General features: G+C 29.7%; 2 protein-coding genes across 16 annotated transcripts in view; both read left to right on the top strand.

Annotated features, from left to right (window-relative positions):
* The window catches only part of Pkn (serine/threonine-protein kinase N), a 65,887-nt gene that overhangs the window by 27,646 nt on the left and 14,786 nt on the right, over nucleotides 1-23,455 (top strand). For 7 of the 14 annotated variants that reach the window (XM_065513406.1, XM_065513405.1, XM_065513401.1 and 4 more), the window contains 2 exons: nucleotides 7,688-8,009; nucleotides 9,011-9,552. In XM_065513406.1, the coding sequence (XP_065369478.1) occupies nucleotides 7,688-8,009; nucleotides 9,011-9,552 (864 nt within the window). Of the gene's footprint in view, nucleotides 1-1,615; nucleotides 1,947-7,687; nucleotides 8,010-9,010; nucleotides 9,553-23,455 lie in introns of those variants that run through there. The other 7 variants (XM_065513398.1, XM_065513395.1, XM_065513407.1 and 4 more) reach the window with 5 other exon arrangements.
* Nucleotides 18,681-23,335, top strand: LOC135962125 (uncharacterized). Of its 2 annotated transcripts, none has more exons than XM_065513877.1 (4): nucleotides 18,681-19,543; nucleotides 19,623-19,967; nucleotides 20,925-21,143; nucleotides 21,218-23,335. In XM_065513877.1, the coding sequence occupies exons 1-4, from the start codon at nucleotides 19,184-19,186 to the stop codon at nucleotides 22,883-22,885; spliced, it is 2,592 nt and encodes an 863-aa protein (XP_065369949.1). In that variant the 5' UTR covers nucleotides 18,681-19,183; the 3' UTR covers nucleotides 22,886-23,335. The 2 variants fall into 2 exon arrangements, with proteins under 2 accessions (XP_065369949.1, XP_065369948.1); XM_065513876.1 differs by having other exon boundaries at nucleotides 20,913-21,143.

Raw genomic sequence — 23,455 nt, 5'->3', positions numbered from 1 at the left:
CAGTAGTTTCATAGATTTTCTTAACGGACAAAACTAGAATGTTGTATTTCTAGAGCTTTTAACAGCTTTAATGTTAATGTTCGCATGTTTAGAAACATGATGAATGTTGCAAGCAGTCGTTACATACCGTTAAATTCAAATTGATAGTGCAATTTCGTAACAATATTCTTTATTATTGAATTTTTTCAATACATTTTCATAGTTTCTTAATTAATTACCCACTTATTGGTTAAAAAACCCACTTATTTCTTAAAAAACATTTCCGGTCATATCTCCGCCAGACATTTTGAACTCTTCATTCTACCATTTAAAAAATCTGGTGTCCATAATGAAACCCATTTTAGGCAAATTCTCCTCCCTGAGATCTTGACATTTAATTTACATGTGTAATTTATAGGGTATTCAATTAATCGGGTTTCTGTTTTAATCGGTTAATCGAGCAAATAATTAATCGAGGTTTTTATTTATACGGTTAATAATCAGTTAATTTGAAATTATTCGATTAACCGAATAATTTCTATTTTCATTTTAAATTGAAAATACAACAACGAATTTTGTGTACAAAAACATAAAAAACTACAAATAAGGTATTTGAGATCTATACTATTTATATTTCTGAAATCGCATGATTTGTTGAAAATTTATTTAAGAAATAGTAAAATGTCATAAAATATTTAAAGACATTTTTCTCGAAACGACTTTTTTGAAATATGATATTGTTGCAGCAAATGAGCGATGTGTGAGTTTTTTAGGGTTTTAGTGAGATCTTCTAAAATAATCTTTTATAAAAAGAATATAATTTAAACCATTTTTTCTTTAGATTTAATAAAACTTTTCTTGGAAAAAAACTCTCTCGCTGATTGTATATGTTGGAGAAATCAAAAGCATGATAAACAATATTCCTTTTGGATTGTTTTAGATTTTGATTAATTTAATATTTTCGTATAGTTATGATAAAGGACTCATTTCAAAAAAAAAGTGTCGTCAAAATTCCTGGGAATTTTTTAATACTAAATTAAACCAAAAACCAGTAAATTTTTTTCGAATAAATTGTCTTTTTTAATACTAAATTGAAATTTCTGAAATACAGTTAGAAATTTCTGAAACACAATTAGAAAATTCTGCAATGTAATTAGACATTTCTGATTAGAAATTTTTTAAAGTGCCGAAAAAAGGAATTTTGGTTAATCGGTTAATCGACACAAATTAATCGGTTTATTTGTTATTTGAAAATCGGCAATTTCAAATTATTCGAACAGTTAACCGTCCAAAATTAATCGGTTAACCGATTTACGGTTAATCGATTGAATACCCTAGTAATTTAGGAATCAGCCATGTGTAATTGATAATACTTTAGGTGTTGGAAACACTGGGTCAGCCACAAGTTTTTGTAGCTTTGTACACATGTAAACTCATTGTCGACAGTAGTTGTGGTTACAATTGTAATGAAGCTGTAATGTAGAAATTTTGGCATTCAAAAGAAATTTCATCAATAAACATGAATATATAACGTAGATTTTCCGGTAACAGATTTGTATTCTTTTGTAATAAATTCGAATGAGAATTGAGAAAATGTTGTGAAATCTCCTAATCTTCTAAATGAATTTTGAGTAAACATAAGAGCTGCCACATTTCCAATGCATAACTTATTTTTACGCATTAAAAACCAACTAAGTGTCTTAACAACACATAACTCGTCCCCAACCACCACTTCTCCCGAACACGACAATTATCAACAAACACACCCAGAAATATCCGCTTTGAATACACCGCCGCGTACCAGACATAATTCAGCGCCCGATATGGAATTGCAACGCTCAAGATCTTTGAAGTCAATACGAGTGCGTAAAATTTCTAAAGGATCACTCAAGTCCTTGAGGCGGGGAACGGTATGTGTAACAGTAAGCACACACGCATCATCAGTGTTTTACGACACTGATACGGAGGTAATAAAAATTCATTCCAATACAAATAATCATTTTGTAACTGATTCATATGTGCATATATATGTATTGTTGTTGTTGTTGTTATTGTTTTGTTGTTTGTAGGTCCAATGTCTTGCTTAGATCGCATCGTCTTAGAAACTCATCATCCTCCTTTTTGTGTTGTTATATATTATATATTGTCGTCTACTTTATATATGTATATTAGAGTGCTCCAAGATTGTATGGACGAAAAAAACTTTCTAGGTACAGGCCGTCCCCCCCTCTAGAATTGTTCTATGTATTGTAGAAACACATTGTGTCAAATATTAGGATGATAGGATAACGTTAACTGGTGGCGCAACGACGCTGAAGTTTTGAGGTGCATTTACAATGGGAAAATATGCAATTTTTTAAGTTTTTGTAAAAATTTTGCCATTAAATAATGACTTTTACAATTTAATTTAAAAGAATCGAAATGTGTACGTAATTGTCGTTATAATAAGATATAAAAGACAAAAATTGGTGAAAAAATGTTAAAGTTATTAAAAAATCGCCAGGCCATTAACGTGTCTCAGGCCACTAGAACAAGAAATTTATGAACAAAATTAACATATTTTGAGAAATATTAAAATAAAAGCTTATTTTTACTTAAAATATATCCATATTTACTTGTATATGAGTTTTTGTCCTCGTAGGATACCGTTAACCTATTCGCAGGTATGACCAAAAAAATTAAATTTTTTTAACGGCAGTTTCAAAACTCCAATTTCAAATTTTTAAAAATTTTGTTAAACAAATTTCAGAATTTTTTGATCATCACATGGGGATTTATTGACAACATAATAGGGAATAAAAATGTGAAAAAAGTATGTCAATACCTCCTATAGTTTTTCCGTACCTGCGATATAAATTTTGCGATTTTCGAGAAAAAATAATTTTTTGGCCATATTTTGGGGAATGACCAAAATTTCCTTACTGTAATGATTTTTAAGTAAAAGCTATTCAGAATAATATAGTCCAGGTAATTTTAAATATAGTCTGAAATTTTTACTAAAATCGGAAAACTTTAACCCTTAAATCGTGAAGGTCAAAGGTCAAATTTTTCAATATTTGGAATTTCTCATGGAAAGATAGCGAAATATTATATATTTTTGGGCCGATTTTGATGAAACTTAAGAAAAATATAAAGTGAAGTCTAGTATTCACAATAACAGTACAAAAATGGGAATTAACCCTTAATAGTTCTTGCGGTCAAAATTAATGTGTTTTTCGTGATTTTAAAAGTTGAGGGTCATTTGGACCCCAAGTGCTATTAAGGGTTAATTCCCATTTTTGTACTGTTATTGTGAATACTAGACTTCACTTTATATTTTTCTTAAGTTTCATCAAAATCGGCCCAAAAATATATAATATTTCGCTATCTTTCCATGAGAAATTCCAAATATTGAAAAATTTGACCTTTGACCTTCACGATTTAAGGGTTAAAGTTTTCCGATTTTAGTAAAAATTTCAGACTATATTTAAAATTACCTGGACTATATTATTCTGAATAGCTTTTACTTAAAAATCATTACAGTAAGGAAATTCTGGTCATTCCCCAAAATATGGCCAAAAAATTTGTTTTTCTCGAAAATCGCAAAATTTATATCGCAGGTACGGAAAAACTATAGGAGGTATTGACATACCTTTTTCACATTTTTATTCCCTATTATGTTGTCAATAAATCCCCATGTGATGATCAAAAAATTCTGAAATTTGTTTAACAAAATTTTTAAAAATTTGAAATTGGAGTTTTGAAACTGCCGTTAAAAAAATTTAATTTTTTTTGGTCATACCTGCGAATAGGTTAACGGTATCCTACGAGGACAAAAACTCATATACAAGTAAATATGGATATATTTTAAGTAGAAATAAGCTTTTATTTCAATATTTCTCAAAATATGTTAATTTTGTTCATAAATTTCTTGTTCTAGTGGCCTGAGACACGTTAATGGCCTGGCGATTTTTTAATAACTTTAACATTTTTTCACCAATTTTTGTCTTTTATATCTTATTATAACGACAATTACGTACATATTTCGATTCTTTTAAATTAAATTGTAAAAGTCATTATTTAATGGCAAAATTTTTACAAAAACTGAAAAAATTGCATATTTTCCCCTTGTAAATGCACCTCAAAACTTCAGAGTCGTTGCGCCACCAGTTAACGTTATCCTATCATCCTAATATTTTACACAATGTGTTTCTACAATACATAGAACAATTCTAGAGGGGGGGACGGTCAAAATTCGCAATTTTATTTTTTTGGAGCACTCTAATGTATATATATACATGTATATATATTTGTGTAAATAATTACTCTCTGTAATTTGTATTTGTGTGTGTGTTTATGTTTATTTTATTTCCATTCGCTCAGGGCTGTCAGATAGTTTTGAAGAAAAATCGACAAAATTGTCACTTTCACAGGGAATGCAAAAAATACTGAGGAATTTAGCTACAATTTGTAATTTGAAATGTTTATTTTTAAAAATCTTCAGAATTATCCGAAATCAACTCATTTTAATTTAGTTGATTTCAAAATTTAGAAATGTTTACTCCTTAAGTGTGGAAACATAAGAAAGTGGTGGTGTCGCTGTTTAGGAAAATAAACTAAATAATTTCCAAAGTCCTCAATTAACATACAACTGTGATTGACAAATACATCAACATATTCGTTATAGTCCTGGTTTAAAATCGGTAAAATTTGCTCAAAAATCACTGAGATGGAAGACAAATATTAAGAACTCGATATTCTGTCCTATTTTTGTCTATATCTCGATTACTAAATCACGTTTATAGATAATAAAACATAACGAGTTTCAAAGACTATTCCAGACAAAGTCTATACATTAGGGTGGACTCAAAAAAATTTGGATGTTCCTAACTAAAATAAAAATTATAAAATACCGGGTTCCATTATTTGGTGAGCTGGATAAAAGGGTTTTTAGTATTTTGTTATATTCCTTGCAAATTAAACACAGGAAATATTGATATCATGTTGCTCTCAATGTCATATTTTAAATAATCGTGTAAGTCCAAAAATAATCCAATTTTTGTAATTTTTTACAAAAAAAAAACCGAAAAAAAACAAGTTTTTCCGTTTTTCGAAATTCAATCTAGAATTTTATTTGAATTTTTGTAAATGTAATTTCGTATCGATCTGAATGTTCAAGACACAAAATGCTTCATAAATATCTATAAATTCGTAAAACAACAAACTTTCTATTATGTAATAAGCATATTTTATTAATTTATTCCAATGAAACAATAAAGATTATGGAATTACGTTTATTATACCCTTCACTATGAGTGACAATGGTATATATAAGCTTGTCATTCCGTTTGTAATTTCTACATTTTTCATTTGCGACCCCACAAAATATATATATTCTGGATCGTTATAGATAGCGAAGTCGATATAGCCATGTCCGTCTGTATGTTGAAATCAATTTTCCGTAGCCCCCAAATAACTTACAAACATGATTGATACATCAATATATCGAGAGCCGGGAGAAGGCTCTTTTGCTATTTAAAATCGAGAAAATCAGCACAGAAATGGCTGAATTATAAGAAAAAAAACCGGGACAACCTCGATTTTTGGGCTATTTTTGATCTATATCTGGATTACTAAGTCATTAATATAAATATCTAATGATAAATATTTCAAAGTCCATTGCAACGATGTATATAAGGCTATAAGACATACAATGGGTCAAAATCGGGAAAAATATTTTTTAACCCGAATTTTTTCACTAATAAGTTTAAATTTTTTTTTTTTAATTAAAAAAGATTAAAAAAATAATTTCGAATAAAAAATTTCAAAAATTATTTTGAAAAAAAAATTTTAAATATTTAAATTTTGTATTTAAAAGTATAATTTGGTGAGAATAAACACTTCGAAAAATTAAACTATATTGAATACCTACCAAATGTCAAGTACTTAATAGAAAAAATAAAATGAAACAACAATAACTGTCATATTTTAAGTTTTTCGATTCTAGTAAAAGAAATTCAGTTAAAACCCCTACTAAAATTGTTTACCCACAATAGACAAATTTGGTCATTAATACTGAATCATTCGATTAACAATAAATACGGTTATCACAAACTAAACAGTTTTTCTGTTTGACACAATTTTAAAAATAATAAATACATGTCTAGTAGGTCGATTTAATGCAAGGAAATTATTATTATTATTAAAAATTTATATACATTTTAATTTGAAAAAGTTATCTGATTTAAATATAGCACTCTAACTTGTTTTAGATTGAGGCAAATTTCAAACTTCTGATTTTCTTATGTTGGCAGTAATACAGGTACAACGTTTAGGACCAGTATTTATTTCTGCGGACTTTGCACTACGTATTTATTATTACTTTGGGATGAAATTTTATGCCTAAAATAGAAGTACAATTTCATATTATATAATAACAACATTATCAATTGTATCCATTTTCTGTTTTTTTTTATTATTTAAGCCGCATATCATACATATTTTTATTTTATTTTTTAATTTTTTTTAACCTTTATATTTTTTTGAAATTATGAAAATGTGTTGGAATTATATCCCATTTGATATTTTTAGTATTTTTTCATGTAATTAGGAATTACTCTAGTGTTCCCCATTTTTATGTTACCACGTTACCACCCTTTTCACTTATGTGAAGTTATCTAATCATTAAAATATATACTTTACTTAAGCCTAGTCAATATATTATGTTTTTGAAAAATTGGACTGAAACTCATCATATGTGGTAATAAAGTTCCAGTTCACATACGATTATATTTTAAGCTGAGCTCTATATTGAAAACTTATGATATTTTCGTTGTTGTTCTAACAGTTCCACTGTTGACCAAAGTTCTTTCCTGAGCAAAGAAGATCCGGGGATGCTGTTGGTTTTTCATGTATTGTTCTCCCGATCAGAAATTGGTTATCAATCACCAATGTTGTTTTGAAAAAAAAAAATATTTGTACCAAACAGTCTCTTTATGTGGATGCATTGCCGCATTGTGTATTTCGTGTGAGTTGGCAATTTTGTTATGTTAAGCCGTATGTTAATTATATTAAGATGAAGGGTATATAAGATTCGTCACATCCGAATATAGAACTCAGACTTGTTTCCTCGTACATAATATACATAAAAGTCCTTTTATGGCGGGAAGTTTTTGGGAAAAATAAATAGTTTTGAGACCCATTTCAAGAAAAATTTACGAAACTTTTTTTTTGAACTTGTTTAGCTCGTCTGTACTTATATCGTTTGAGTAGTATTCATACAACAGATTCCCAACAAAAGAGACACTCTCACTATTTTTTACCCTTGCAAAATGTTGTTGTTGTGATAGTGTGAAAATGCTCTTGTTGAAAATGGTCCGCTCAATAACGGCTATAACCAGGGCTTATTTTGAGGGAGGAAACAAAATCACTTTTTTCCTCTCCTTACGAAGTGAGTCGTTGTAATGACATACATACATACATATATTTATATACATATATATTTCTGTAATTAATATAAATATTATAAACTTTTGGCGAATTATGTCTGTTAACGTTTAAGATAAGTTAATGCTTGTTATGCTTGCAGTTGATTGAAACCATCCATGTACAACAAACAAATAGCTTTTTATGTTCGAATACTTATAAATGAAATTCTGTACACATTTTACTCAATACATTTTCAATACTAATTTTAGCTGATTGATTTATTTTCTTTAATTTATTTCAGGGAGAATATATAAAACACCCTGTACTATATGAGCTTAGCTACAAATATGGTTTCACAGATAATTTACCAGAAAGCGCCTTACCAAGTCGTCTTGAAGAAATCAAAGAAGCAATACGACGAGAGATTCGTAAAGAGTTGAAAATCAAAGAAGGCGCTGAGAAACTGAGGGAAGTTGCTAAAGATCGTCGTTCATTGAATGATGTTGCTGCCATCGTTAAAAAAAGTAACAGTAAAATAGCTGAGCTGAAATCGGAGCTGCAAGAGCTGGAATCGCAAATATTACTAACACAAGGTAATACCGTCGTGTCGCTTTCTGATCGGGGTAAGTATAAATGAATTTAATATAAATTCATTTATGACCGACCATTTTAGTTAACGTTAAACGACAAGTTATATTCTATAATAAAAAAAAAACAATTTAATATCAATTTGGGAACGGAAAGAACAAACTACTAAATAAGTACAAATGACTTATGATATTTATTGTTAAAAGAGCTTCAAAAAAATATAAACTTTATGAAAATTATAAATAAAAAAAAATAGTTTCGTAATATTGGACAAATTTGAATTTTTGTCTTGCTGATAGATTTGAACAAATATGTATATAAACTTAATTTATATTCTTCAGAGCCATAGATGACAGCTAGATAGGTAACTGAGAGCGAAAAACCTATATTTGTTGTCAAAAACCTAATTCATGAGAATGCATTGCCATGTATTTTGTTATTGTATCGCTTTTTTTTATTGGCATTTCTCTCTCCTTCGGTTCTATGTATTTATTCTATATTCGGAGCTCTTCAAGCCTTGAATTATACAGCCCAATTATTCCCAAAATTCCCCGGGAGTTTTTCCCTTTGAATTTGAATAGGAAAAGGGAAAAAAAATTTATTCATAATTGGGCTGATAGTCAAGCAATTGAATTAAAAAGTAAAAAGGAAACATAAATTTAGTTTGAAAAATATTTAATTTTTCAAGTTTAAAACATAATTACATTTGCATTCAAGTCAAATTCCAACAAAATGTTCAAGTGCTTGAATTTTTGGGGCTATGGTACAAGTAAAAATATTTTTAATCTCGAGATTATCTAATATAACCCTGTGGCGCACCCTGTCCGAAAATGGCCTATGTATAATATCACTATAATATACATTCCAAAGGGCTCAGACCAAGAATTAAGAATTTATGCCTGCCAGATTGGGGCACAGTGGGAAAACTGTGCGACTTTTTAAATATAAATTTTAGCAAGCAACATTTGTTTAACTCCATTAAACTCTAATATTCATTCCTTTTTGTATATGATGGTTCTTGTTTGTTTATTTTCAGACATTCTCTCACCAAGCTCAAATAATGTCAGACTAAGCGGCAGCTCACAGTTTACAAATGATGGAAGTGCGGGCGGTCTTATTTCCAGCGGTCATGAACAGCTGAGCGCCAACGACAAGCTTCTCATATCATTGGAAAAACAGCTAAACATTGAAATGAAAGTAAAAAATGGCGCTGAAAATATGATACAATCACTACAAAGTGGCCACTACGGTAGAGATAAGAAACTGTTAGCAGAAGCTCAGCAAATGTTGACGGATTCCAAAGCAAAAATCGAATTCTTACGATTGCGTATTTTAAAAGTCAAACAGAATAAAGAGCATGCCCAAAAACTGTCACAGCAAATTGCAGCGGCAAATGCAAATGAAAATGGTTCCGTTGCTGGTTGTATATCGCCGCAACGTTTAGAAATATCACTCGAAGAACGTATCGAGGAACTGAGACACCGCTTACGCATCGAGGCGGCTGTTGTTGATGGAGCTAAAAATGTAATACGTATATTACAAAATAGAAAAGTGCCCGACAAGAAAGCGTTACAAGAGGTAAGTGAATGTTATTTGAAACGTTTTTAAATGTGTTACTTAGTAGTTACTCTTGGTTTCTTAACAATTGATTAGTGAATATGAATTTACATTTACAAGAAATAATTTAATTCTTAACAATTGACTAGTGAATATAAATTTACATTTACAAGAAATAATTTACGTGCAAATCTCCCACATTATATTATTTATTAACTTTAAGTAAGTATAGATTCTGTTCATTAGCAGCTAAAACTAACTATTGCTAAATGTAAGTGCAATCGGATAACTAGAAACCGTGCGGGAAATCGATTACCTATTAATGAACAAAATAAAAAACATCCAAATCATATATTTTTTAAGATTTTGAATTTTGCTCAATTAAAATAGCGAATATCATATTTTACTTTTACCTTTTACCTTACATTTTCAAATGAGTTTAGGTATATTATTAAGATTGCCAATCGAATAATTGAAAAAAATATATTTTGTATACGAATGAAAAACATTTAGTTTATTTAGTATAGATTTAAAATTATTCGATTAATAATTGTCGATTAATCGAATACAAGAATAAATTTATTTTCAAGTTAAAATTTTTAAAAAATAGTCCGTGTCTTTTTGAATGAAACACAGGTTTATGAATAAATTATTAAAATAAAGAAATAAATAATTTTATTTTTCAACATTTAATAAACCTTAGAGCTATATGCACTTTGTCCAACGTTTCTCTAATTTTTTATAAGTATTTTTGTGAGATGATTATTTCCGCAAAGACATTTCTTCAGGTTTGAAAACAAGAAATCGTCACTAGGGGCTAAATTCGGAGAATAGGGCGGAAGAGAGAGCATTTCGTATCCCAATTCATTCTTTTTTGCCATACTTTTTTGGTGATACTTTTTGTACAATTATTGAATTTATGTAAATTTTTATGTTTTTAATGAAAATGTTTGTAGTTTTTTATGTTGATTTCTAGTTTATAAGATTTTTTATAAAATTAATTAAAAAAAGGTTTAAATATGTATTGAAAAGCGACCATAAATAGCTAGTTTATATTATGAGTATGTCTGTACGGAGACTTAATTGATTCAGTGTAGGGGAAAAAATGCAATCGATATGTGTACGTAATTGTCGTTCTAATAAGACATAAAACACAAAAATTGGATAAAAAATTTTAAAGTTATTAAAAAATCGCCAGGCCATTAACGTGTCTCAGGCCACTAGAACAAGAAACGTATGAACAAAATTAACATATTTTGAGAAATATTAAAATAAGAGCTTATTTTTACTTAAAATATATACATATTTACTTGTATATGAGTTTTTGTCTTCGTAGGATACCGTTAACCTATTACCAGGTATGACCAAAAATATAATTTTTAACGGCAGTTTCAAAACTCCAATTTCAAATTTTTAAAAATTTTGTTAAACAAATTTCAGAATTTTTTGATCATCACTTGGGGATTTATTGTCAACATAAAGGGAATAAAAATGTGAAAAAATTATGTCAATTATTTTGCGATTTTCGAGAAAAACTAATTTTTTGGCCATATTTTGGCGAATGAGCCGAATTTCCTTACTGTTATGATTTTTAAGTAAAAGCTATTCAGAATATTATAGTCCATGTAATTTTAAATATAGTCTGAAAGTTTTACTAAAATCGGAAAACGTCAACCCTTAAATCGAGAAGGTCAAATTTAAAATTTTTCAATATTTGGAATTTCTCATGGAAAAATAGCGAAATGTTATATATTTTTCGTCCGATTTTGATGAAACTCAAGAAAAGTATAACATGATGTCTAGTATTTATAATAACAGCACACAAATTAAAATTAACCCTTAATAGCACTAATAGACATATCGATTCTTTTAAATTAAATTACAAAAATAATAATTTAATGGCAAAATTTTTACAAAAACTGAAAAAATTGCATTTTTTCCCCTTGTAAATGCACCACAAAACTAAATCGCAAGTCGGCACGGGTTGCAATCATGATAGAAAGACAAAATTTCATATTTAACTATAGTTTTATATATATAAAAAAAATTAGAGGGTATGCGTTCCGAAATTCCAAAAAAAAAATTTTGGGACACTCTAATGTATGTGTATCCTTTCGTGCACCCGATTGTGAGCAAACGTGGCAGCCATCTTGCGCAAAGCTTTCTCATACCCAAGTGATCATTCAAAATTTAAACCACTGAGCCATGTGAGATACCTATAGTTTCCACAATATCTCGCACTTTCAATCTCCGATCGGGCAACGTCATATAGTGATTTTTTTTCAATTGTTTCGGGTGTGGTAATCCACTATATTACCATTGAAATTGATGGTGGAAAGTTCCATTTATCAAGCTTAGTCTTTATTTCTTTATTCCTCAAGTCACGAGATAGTCTGCTATCAATGGCTGTCAAACACAAACTAAATGACCCAGTTTGTTCAAATTTTGACAGGAGTCAACTGACAGATGCCCACAGATGACAGGAACAGTATTGCCCTTTTAGTTAAGAGCCAGGAAATTCAAAATCATAATTAAAATGCTTTTATAAAAATAAGTTGACAAGTTGGTATTCTACCGAATATCGATAAAGTCCAATTTAGGAACCACCCTAATAAATAATTTTGTATTATTACTACAACATAAGAAATATTTAGCTTTCGATGGCATATTTGCCATCATTGCTTTACGTCAAACCGGAACATCATACATATGTAATTTGTTGGCAGTGATACGGTAGATATCTAAAACCACTGCATAATTTTATTTTCTGTTCTAAGAAAAGTGCTAAGGATTGGCTCACACATGCCAAATATTTGACGAAAAAGACCTAACCACCAAGTAAAATATATAGGAATTTTTTTTATTTATTTAAAAAACTCCTTTCATTTGATGCTGTGTGATCTTACAAAACACTTGTAAGACTAAATGCGTCAAACAAATGTGTGCTAATAAAAGTGGTTTGAGTAAATATTTGCCAGAGATAATTTACTCCATCATACAGTTTATAGAAAGCATCCTCTTGTGAGAATATTGGATGAACAATATTGGATAACGATGATGAAATATGTATTAACTTTTTGGGCTAATAATTTCTGCTTCCTCAACTTGTCAGTTATCCACCCAGATATTGGGTGGTCTAATAACAAACATACAATATATGCCGAAACAAATTACAAACAATTTCACAAGTTTTCATGCCACATTTGTATAAAGCCAATACAACAATATAATTATCTCATTCCATGACTATACGTATTTACACACATGCATATGGGCAATTCCATATCATCGTACGTGACATTTGTACGCCTATAGAGTGAAATAGATTTTGCATAAATAAGAGTATCTGAAAAATAATTTGGTCTTTATGTTCCATTCAGAGGGTAATATATTTTAAAATAATAAAAAGTTCTTTCGAAATATTGTTGTCCAAAATATCATTTTGAGGTACATGTAGAAATATGCAAAAATATTCGAATCGTAAGAGGCGTTATGTTTTCTTTTAATATCTTACACTAAACCAAATAGTTTGCCTTTACAATCCGTCATATTTAAATAAACAAAAAACAATCTTTGGATGATTTTATAATAAATAAAATTTAATATCGTACGTGACATACCGTACGTGACCGATTTTTCTCTTATAATAAAACAATATATATTCTGTAAATATATGTATACAAAAACTAAAAGAATTAATAGAAAATATACATTCGGTTTCAATAAACAATTCGACAATAGCAAACAAAACAATCAGAGTCAAATTCATTTCATACTACAAACTAATTGGTAGCCTAGTTTTCGCCACAATTTTAGACTAAAACATTAAAAAATTAAATATAATCAGTTTAAACTATTATTTTTGTCTTTAAAATGTTGTAATATTTTTTATTATTTTCTTCTATTCAAATTATCTTGAAAAAAAATTGTAGCGATTCTCGTGGAATTGCCCATATGAAAGCAGTATGTATATAAATAAAAAAGCTATCTCTCGTAAAAATGATGTACAAATGTCGAATGCACGTTCGGTGGATTCTTTGTAGTGGTTATTTTTATGATTTTCCGGAACATATGAAATGACTAAGTATGTATATTAGGGTGGCCGGCCCCCCACCAAAAATAGTTGCGGATGTTCCCAACTAAAATATAAATTTAATTCACTCTAAGATACCGTTTCTTAAAATGTTTGTCCTGGTGTGAATATTTGGTAAGTTTCTTTAGCTAGAAATATGAAAAAATCATAAAAATCTTCAAAAAGAACACTTTTATCCTTTAATCCAGCTCACTAAATACTCAACACAAGACAACAATTTTGAGTAATGGTGAAAATAAACTTTCATTTTAGTTGGGAACATCGACACCTTATTTTTTCTCCATACAAATGAGTTCACCCTAATGTACATATATATGTACATATGCACATACATATATGTTTTAATTTATTTAATTATTTACGAAGAACAAAACAATTTTACAGTGCATAATACGCACATAAGAATTCGGCAAACACAAGTTCTCCTATTTGCCTGCAACTTTTCCACACAGCTAACAAGCAAAATTTCTCATGCCCATACAATTTGTATGCAGCATAACGAAATAACGCGGCGGCAACGCTTTGCAATTGAAAAATCCGATTTCGACAGCGCGTTTAATAGTGAAGTTAGTTGCAAAACACAATAAATGTAAACACTTACATACAAAAGGAAAAACAAATAAGCAAGAAACTCATTTTTTAAACTTTAATATTTAGTTTTTTATAAAATTTTTGTTTACAAATCAGAAACACCTTTATTGTAATTAACTTTATTGTTTAAATAATCCGGGTTGTTATATTTATTTTATTGATAACTTTGTTTTTGTTGTTTAAAGTAGCGTTGACGCTTTTATTTAGGTATGACATTTCAGCGTTAAAGATAAGCGAAAAAAAACGTTCCGCCTTACGGTTTTGCTTAGGTAGGCCTGTAACTGAGCATTAGAATATTAGAGAGAGAGAGAGAGTACTTAGAGTGTAAATTATAAATATGTTTCGTTATTTTCCTTGCTTTTTATCACATTTTAATAATTCGTGTGGACACTGTGTCACAATGACCTAGGTGACAGAAATGTGAATTTGTTTCTATTATTTCTTTCTCAAAATGTTAATATGTACATATATATTAATATTTTATTAAACATGTCATTAGGGTCATAACTTTTCAAGTAATTAACGAAAATTATAAAAAACACACACTCATTTTTGAAAGTTGTGATTACCTAAGATAACGTGGTATCCGTAAATTTCTCGTGCATATTTGTACATAGCGATGTCGCAATTAAAATATACTTCGTGTAGATTCGAACAAGATATGTATATTCTTGATCGCTATTCTCAAAAAAAATTAAATATTGACGACATAAATTATGAAAATTATGAATTTACGTTGTCAATATCGCAACGTCACGATTCTCGCTGCGTACAATCTATTTATATACATTAGGGTAGTTTTTTATGATTTTTTTTAATATATTTTTGAGAATACGTGACGATGAAGAAAATTTAATTTTTATTTTTTTTTTTCAATTTTCAAAATGAAATTATATCGCACTGATGATTGTTCTTCAACTTTCATTGTAATGTATTAAAAAAAACTGTTTTTTGTGTCTACTGAACATTTTTAAATTTTGAGTTGAGTCTTTAGAGGAACCAGTTCGATATATTTGCTACATACATATAATCTTTTCCTAAAAAGATCTAAAAGCTTAAAAATCTCGGCCTTCTAATAACATCATACAAATGTAGTGAAATATCGAATATTGTTTTTGGAAAATGGCTGAGTTACGGCCGCTTATATTTCAAAAAATGCACTTCTTTCAACAAATTTTAATTTTCTTGATGTTCTAAGTGGATCGTGTGGCAGTAAAATATTATTTTTTCTTATTTTTATGAAAAAACACACTAAAGTAGCTTTCCAAATATAAAATTAATGAGTTATGATTTTCAAAGAGGTACATTTCCAGCAATACTCTAGGCCTTATTATTAAGAATACTAGGATTAAGGAATAATATGATATTTGTTATGTCGGATAGGCAGCTCTTAGAGCCTTATCATCATATGAAGTGAGGTCTGGTGTTGTTATGGACTGATGGACATCTTTGAATGAACTTGGTGCGCACAATGAACTCACCTTGTGCTGGGTAACTGGTCATGTAGGCTATGCTGGTAATGAACAGTTCAGGTTTAGTGAACTTTATGTTGAAACCTCTGAACATGTTATATGCCGATTTGTGGGCCGATTTTAATTATTAACAAACTATATGCTTAATGCTGTAGTCTTCTTGATTGATAGTTTAACCATATAAAATTTACTGCCAATAATTAGTTTTTGTAGGTTGGGTCTCTTAAGAAGAAACATTAACAAACTTGTTATCAAAAATCGTTTATATCATAAGAATTCATATTCCACTTTCAGAGTTGTACAAATAAAAGAAAGAGGAAGGGGTTTTGGTGAAACACCCTAATATACACTACACGGTTTGATATTTAAGAACAAAAAAAAAAAAACAAGAACAGTCTAAATTGGATAACGATTTAAGGTATAATTTTGAGACTTTGTAGATACGTCGAACGTCTATTTTAGGGTTAATGATTTCGTTTAACCAACAAATGAAATTTCCTGTGTCGGTTAAAAGTGAAACATTTTCCGGCATTTATACACTGATTTCAAAATATCAAAACCAAAAATATATGTATGCATGTAGACATTCGCACTTACCCACATATATGTACATAAATTCATACATATACATATATTTTGGGAGCAAAAGAAAAATTCAACACTTATTTTCCACAACAAATTTTACAGTCACATTGAAATCAGTTGCACGCGAGACGTGGTGTTGTTCGAAACGTTTTCAATATTTTTTTTTTACTTTTCTTGTTTGTGAATTACTTTTTTTCAAATGAGCTTTAATAATGATGATCAGTTGTAACCGTAAAAAACATATGTTTCAAAAATAAATAAATTTGAATTTAGTTATTGTGTATCTAATACATCTCTCTCTATCTACAAATATTCTTAATAAAACTTGTGAAATTTTTGATAAATTCTAATAAAATATTGAAACAAAAACGATTGCATAATAAATACTACATGATAATTGGGAAAAGAAATTACATTCCAAATAAAAATAAAAAATAAAAAAAAAAAAACGTGAATTTTGTCTAATGAAAATAATTTCTTTATTTAAAATTAATTTAAATTTCTGCGTATTTCCCAAAAATAAAAAGCTCTCAATATTATTTTTAAGAAGTTTGCATATGTGCGGATGTATGTATTTAATTTTCGAAAATATACATATACATACATAGATATACATATAGTATGTATGTATGTGTATTTATTTATGTATGAGTGTATAGTAGGTCATGTGAAAATATTAATTTTTATTTGCTACGACACATTTATTTTTCTATTATAATTTCTTGTTCTAATATTATAAATTTTCACTTTTAATTTCATTTATATTCTTCTGCCTCAGTGTTGCCGATTTGTTACGTTTTTCGTAACTTACTAAAGTACATAATTAAATTATTTTAGTTTTGGGCCAGTTTCAGCTCTTTATCAAATCATTTTATGAATTATATATTGCATCTTCTTCACCTTTAGCACAAAATTTTGTTTTTGGTTTTTCTGGATTAGTTTTCTTAGATATTTTTCAAATATGTGATTGTGTGAACAATAGTATATTGTTGTCGTACATACATACATATAATTGAAGTTTAAATTCAATTACAACAATATTTTTGTTACTGTAAACATTTTCATTTTATCTCAATTATAAATTGGATTGAGTATGGTTCGTTTAAACATAATTATTTTAAACTTACAAATAACCATTAATGGGTACTCATAATATGTTTAAGATGCAAACAAAATATGTTTACTTTTAATAAAATCATTATTAATTTAAATTTTGTAACGATTAACACCATTTTTTGCGTGCGCCCTCCTTAGTTTTACTTAATTTAAGGGATAAAAGGACATAATAAACTTTAAATAATTCACATTTTTTGTAAATGAAACTTTTTAGATTTTAGTAAAAACGCAAACCCCCCTGGCAACACTGTTCTACATATTAATATGTACGAGTCTTTATATTCTCGCGCAAGCGAGTGGGCAAAAAAAGCTTTTTAACTTTTATTTAGAGTAATTTTTTTAAGAAAATCTATTTTCTGATTTGTTTATTAAATAATTTTGCATAACTAAAATGTTTAAGAAAACAAAAATATGAATTAAAAAACCGATAGATGTTTTGTTTTCATTCAAATAAATGCATTACATACATAAATACATATAAACACAATTTAATAAATTAAACGTATTCGAAAAAATTAAAGTTAAAAAGAAATTAAAAAAAATAAAAAATAAGCTTAACAATTGAAAGGAATGCAGCAATAAATCTGTATGTTTTGAAATCAACTTTCCCTAGCCCCCAAGAAAACTTACATACACGATTTTTACATCGATATATCCGCTATAGACCCGGGCCACAAATGCCGATTTTTGATACATTTGTTATCTATATCTGGATTACATGTCATTAATATAGACAATATGGATGGATATCTAATGTTAGATATTTTAAAGACTTTTGCAATGATGTAAGTCGGACTTGCAATGGGTCAAAATCGGAAAATATTTTTTAACCTGAATTTTTTTCACCAAAAACATTTTTTTTTCATAAAATTTCGTTCAATAATATATTTAAATAAATTTTTTTTAAATTTTGAAAAAAAAAAATTATAAAATTAGTTTACTAAAAAATTTAGAATTTTTATTTTAAAGTATAATTTGTTGAAGGGTATATAAGATTCGGCACAGCAGAATATAGCTCTTACTTGTTTTAATTACAAATGAGAATTTGTTAAAAAATATTTAAAACAAATTTTAAATAAAAATTATCTTCTTTCGCCGCAGATGCGAATGGAATCTTAATGAATCTTAAAAAGCTGAAACTTAACTTGCACTATACAATTTTTCAAAATCACTGACTTCTCTGCATTTTATTTATATGCTGCCGGGGGAATCCAAAATTTCCCAACCGATTTTTTACTTTTATATTTTGATTTTGTAGCTTATCGAGTTATTTCAGCAAGCCCTTCAATTGAAAAGAAAAATAATTAATAAATCTCAAAGTGAGTGTGTTTTTTTTTTTTTGCTGGTTATTAAGCCGAAAATATAAAATAACAAAGTAATTTGTACATCAATAAATACGTATTCTAATAAACTTCTACATGAAATAAACAATAAATGGGAAAACCTGCTGGTCAGTACTGTAACTACATACACCTCGAATACTTATAGTTTGTTTAAAATACGCCCTAGTTTTGTGTTTTTTATTTTATTATTTTTTCTTCAAAAAGACATAATGAAACATTGTGAATCTTAAGTGCCCAAGATAAACCAATAAAGGTGAATGAATGAATGAATGAATAAAAAATACCAAGTGTTACTTGTGTGGGCAGTAGTAGTGTTCTCAAAATAGTGTAAATATAAACAGATCTTTAAAGTAAAAGTACCTACTACCTATAGAAATAAAAGAAAAGTGATGCAAAAAAACGAAATGATAAACAACAAGCTGATATTTTAAACAATTTCTATTAAATTTAAAATGAGCAATCGCGAGCATCCAACGCCATCTAATGATGATAAAGGTACAGAAGCGGGGGCTGGTTGTGTTACCTCGCAAGATTTTCGACAAAATCATTCAGCACAACGAGCACCCATGCCGCATGAACTGACGGCAGAATGGACAGTGAGCGCTCAGTTAAAATTTGCCAGAGCTGGAGAGACAGTTAAAAAAGAATTTAGTACAAATGACACAGTTAATCCGGTACGTGTGTTATATAAATGGAGTAAAGTTGATGACAATACAACAGCAGGCGGCACGAAATATGAAGACGACAAAACATCGGATTCATTCAAAAGAACTTCTTCAAGATCTTCAGCACGTTCTCAAGATCCTATGAAGGTGAGATTAAAGTACATATGAATATCTGTTTGTTTCGATGTCTTATGTATGTTCACATGTTTGTTTATTTTTTTTGTAGAACACAAACCCATCAGAGTTTCAAAAAGGAGAGAGCTTTCGTTCCACAACATCGTCAATGACATGCGGTGATATTGGTGGAGCTGATTCTGCATTCAGTGGATCAAACAATTCAAATAAACCTCAAAATGACGACACTTTGACCTCTGAAGCTAAGGATTCAGTATCGAACTTTTACGGTACCAGATGTCGCAGTACTTGTAACATTATAGTTACTGCTGTGGCAGATTTTTTATCACCCACCGACTTGCAAGCCATCGATAATGTGTCAATTGAAAATCCAGAAATGGATTCTAAGCCATTCGTATTCAACACCACTGCTAGTTACACTGTGCAACCCGAAAAGGTATATATGAATATATCGTTTAACGTTTAAGACTAGCGTCCAATGAAATTAATGCACAAAAAAATCCAGATTTCTATAAAAATTAAAACATTTTTTTTTATTATTGATAATGATATCTTAATTTGTCTATCAGTTGATCTTTCTTCTTTTAACATTACTGACAAACGTTTCAGAACATTGTACTTTGACAGCTACTTGCTTACCCGCTATATGGATTTGTTTTTCCTATTTATCTTAGTTTTTACAAAACACTGAAGAAAAATTGAATGATTCTAATTCATAATATGTGTATGTACATATGTATATAATTGATAAAAGAATAACAATTTTATTATGGGTAAGAGTAAGCTCTTAAGTAACTACTTTTTCTTTTAAGATTTTTAAAAACATTTAATAAATTTTTAACGATTTTATTTTATGTAGCTGTCAAAAAAATGTTCTTTGATTTGCGAATGAACAATTTTATAAGTGATAATGTGCACAAATTTCATCGTACGCAGCCCTTAATAAAGGGAAACACTTAACAAGGGCATTGAAATCATTTTTATTCGAGTTGAAGTAGTAGTAGTATCGCGTATAATTCTTAGTAACTCCTATTTAAAAATATAAATAAATAAATTATGATATTATCTAATTTATCTAATTGTCAAAATATGTAATAATGAAAATAAAAGTAACGAAGTGAATATAAATATAAATAACCGTAACAGTATAAAAGAAAACCTCTGGTTTTGCGGAATGTATTTTATGGTGCATTAATACCTTAACAATAAACTATTTAATTCGATTAGTTTGCAATCCAACTCATAAGAATAAATGGTTTCATGTGTTTGGGTGTTTCTTTTATCTATTGCATTTTACATGCTGTTTCGGTAAAACATTTCGTCATTTGTCTCAGACGAACGATATCGAAACAGTATAACATAATGTTGTATTTGAAAACAGTTTTTCGAGCAGGCTTCTTATGCGGAAGGGGCTAAACAAATTAGTTTACGTGATGCTGTTTGCCAAACAAGTGATACTGAAATGAAATATTTTGGTCAACATGAACGCAAGCGAAGTCCATTGGAACGACGAGATTCGCGAAGATCATATGATCATAGAAGAGCTACAGTGGATGATTTGCTACATCAGCCGGGATTTAGAGGCCGTGTTAGTGAGGAAAACTCGTATATGGTAAAAATAGAAATTATACATTAATATTAAAAAATAAAAAAAATAAACTAAACGAACGCAATTTTTTTAATTAGCCTTCTTATATACCTTCAACTATTAAAACGTCTAAATCATCTTCGTTACCGCGAGTTTCTTCATTGATGGGGGGAGCTGCAGGAACTAATGTGGATGACAGCTGTTTTCCCTCAATGGCGGCATCAGAAAAGCCTAGCCAATCGGAGGCACAAAAGAAACCACGTACTGTTCATATCGATGTCTATTGCACTGGATCCGAAGACGATGATCAAGCAGATGCAGAATCTAGTTCGGACTCTGATGACGACGATAAACGACTTGATCAGGAATCAAATTCAACATTTCAAACAGTTTTGGATAATGACCAAATGCGCTTAAGGCATCAGCGTATAACGGGTCATTCTCTGCCCCGGCGATTAGCAGGCAATAATGTCACAGCGTCACCTAATCAAATATCTGAAAGTTCTAAAGATATAAGTATTGGTCACGCCATAACAAAGTCTAGCACCGCTGAAGAGATTCACGAATCCAAGCAATTGCTATTTCGCAAACATGTGGGCGATCAAAGAGCTGTTAAACTGCAGAACCTCCGACAAAAATACCTACGCCAATCATCAGATGATACCTTAAGTTTGGGCTATCCGAATTCTTCAAGGTCAACTATTCGTGACAATACTTGCAGCAGCATATCCAGTATTTTGCCTGGACTGGACGTGGCTGAAACATCATGTAAAGATACTGATGAACTGGAAGATCTTTCATATTCTCTGGCCAAATCTGATAGTTTTGAATACGAAAATGCCCTAGATCGTTTAAGAATACGACAAATGGAACGATTATGGTCCCGAAGTCATTCTAATGAAGACGAACCCAAATCTCACCAACCTGGAAATAGCCATTTACAAAGCATTTCTGAGGTAAACACTTTCCAAAGAAAGTCTCCGAGTACTTCAGTAGTTCATCAATTAGATATTGTCTCTGAAACAGACCAAACTTCCTCCTACACAAATGAAACATTTCTGAGAACATCACCTGTTCCTGCAGGAGTGACTGCTGCAAATTATAAATTCCAACAAACCTCGCATTTTCCGAGAAATAAACCAGGCTTTTTACAATTTTTCGGCCCACATTTAGAGCATTCGCAGCCCATGAACGAAAATATTTTATCCCAACAACCGCAATCGGTACATGCCCTGCAGAATAATGAATCAACATTACTCTACCCGAACTATGGAGTTAATTTACAACGCTGGAAAAGCGAGACGCGCGACAACTTATCGGCCTCTGGAACACCAGTATTAACACCTACCGACTTAAGTCGGCAAACATCTCCACAACCTCCTCTGCCTCATCAAACACCCCCTCCTTACAATATACATTTTCAACGTTGTGGTAGTGAAACGCCACTTAGTACTACTAGTGCGATTACTTTCCCCGTAACGACACCTACACCAGCTAGACGTTTCGATATGTATAATCGTCCCAGTCCTGCTATCAGTGAGGCATCCACGCAGCCACCACCTTTGGGCTATTCTTCGGAATACCTTGATAAAGCTAAGATGTTCGGTAGAGTTGTAGCTTCACGTAAGCCTGGTCACCACGTTGGTCCTACAAAAAATCCGAATTGTTCTTGTGAAAGTTGCCAAAGATGGTTAACAGAACGTTTCCAAATACGTGGACGTGTTTTCTCACTAGGTGAAATGCCGGTTTTAAAAAGACCTTCATGACTTGATCAAGACGATACACCTATTTATAATGAAATACCAAGGTTGGCTACCGATTCGGTTAAACGGTTAAAACATAACTTTAGCTCTAATTTGGATTATTTCGGTAACGTTATGTTGCGATAATTTTAAGGATAACGATAATTTCGATCAGAAAAAAAAATTAAAACAATCTAAAAAAAAAAATTTCAAAATAATAGATTTGAATACATATTCTTAATTATTGAGTGCAACAAGTGTACGGTGGCCAACCTTTTAAAATACTGCCAATCTGATACATACTACATTTTAAATTACTTCCAGAATTTTTTTTTTGTGCATTTACCATCTCTATTTTTGTATCCTAAACCTAACAATTACTTTAGATTAAAATGTGTAATTATTATTAAAGTTGTTATACTAACAGAAATAAATATTTTAGAAATCTTATTGCAACAGTTTTAATGTAAACAATCAATATTATTATTTTTTGTGTCCAACCTTAAGTAGATACGTAGGTATGGTATTGTGTTAAATAAAACGATTAATTTCGTATTCATTTACGTAAGTATGTTTTAATAAACTATATTTAAT

Source organism: Calliphora vicina, chromosome 5 (assembly GCF_958450345.1).
Source record: "Calliphora vicina chromosome 5, idCalVici1.1, whole genome shotgun sequence".
In the NCBI taxonomy this organism is placed as follows: domain Eukaryota; kingdom Metazoa; phylum Arthropoda; class Insecta; order Diptera; family Calliphoridae; genus Calliphora; species Calliphora vicina.
This window is presented reverse-complemented; position numbering and strand designations above follow the sequence as displayed.

What these genes read in the sequence shown, in the direction of transcription:
- LOC135962125 (XM_065513876.1), top strand. Translation starts at nt 19,184, where the DNA reads ATGAGCAATCGCGAGCATCCAACGCCATCTAATGATGATAAAGGTACA. An exon ending in ACACTGTGCAACCCGAAAAG is followed by an intron (nt 19,968 to 20,912) that starts GTATATATGAAT and finishes ATTTGAAAACAG; the next exon opens with TTTTTCGAGCAGGCTTCTTA. An exon ending in GTGAGGAAAACTCGTATATG is followed by an intron (nt 21,144 to 21,217) that starts GTAAAAATAGAA and finishes TTTTTTAATTAG; the next exon opens with CCTTCTTATATACCTTCAAC.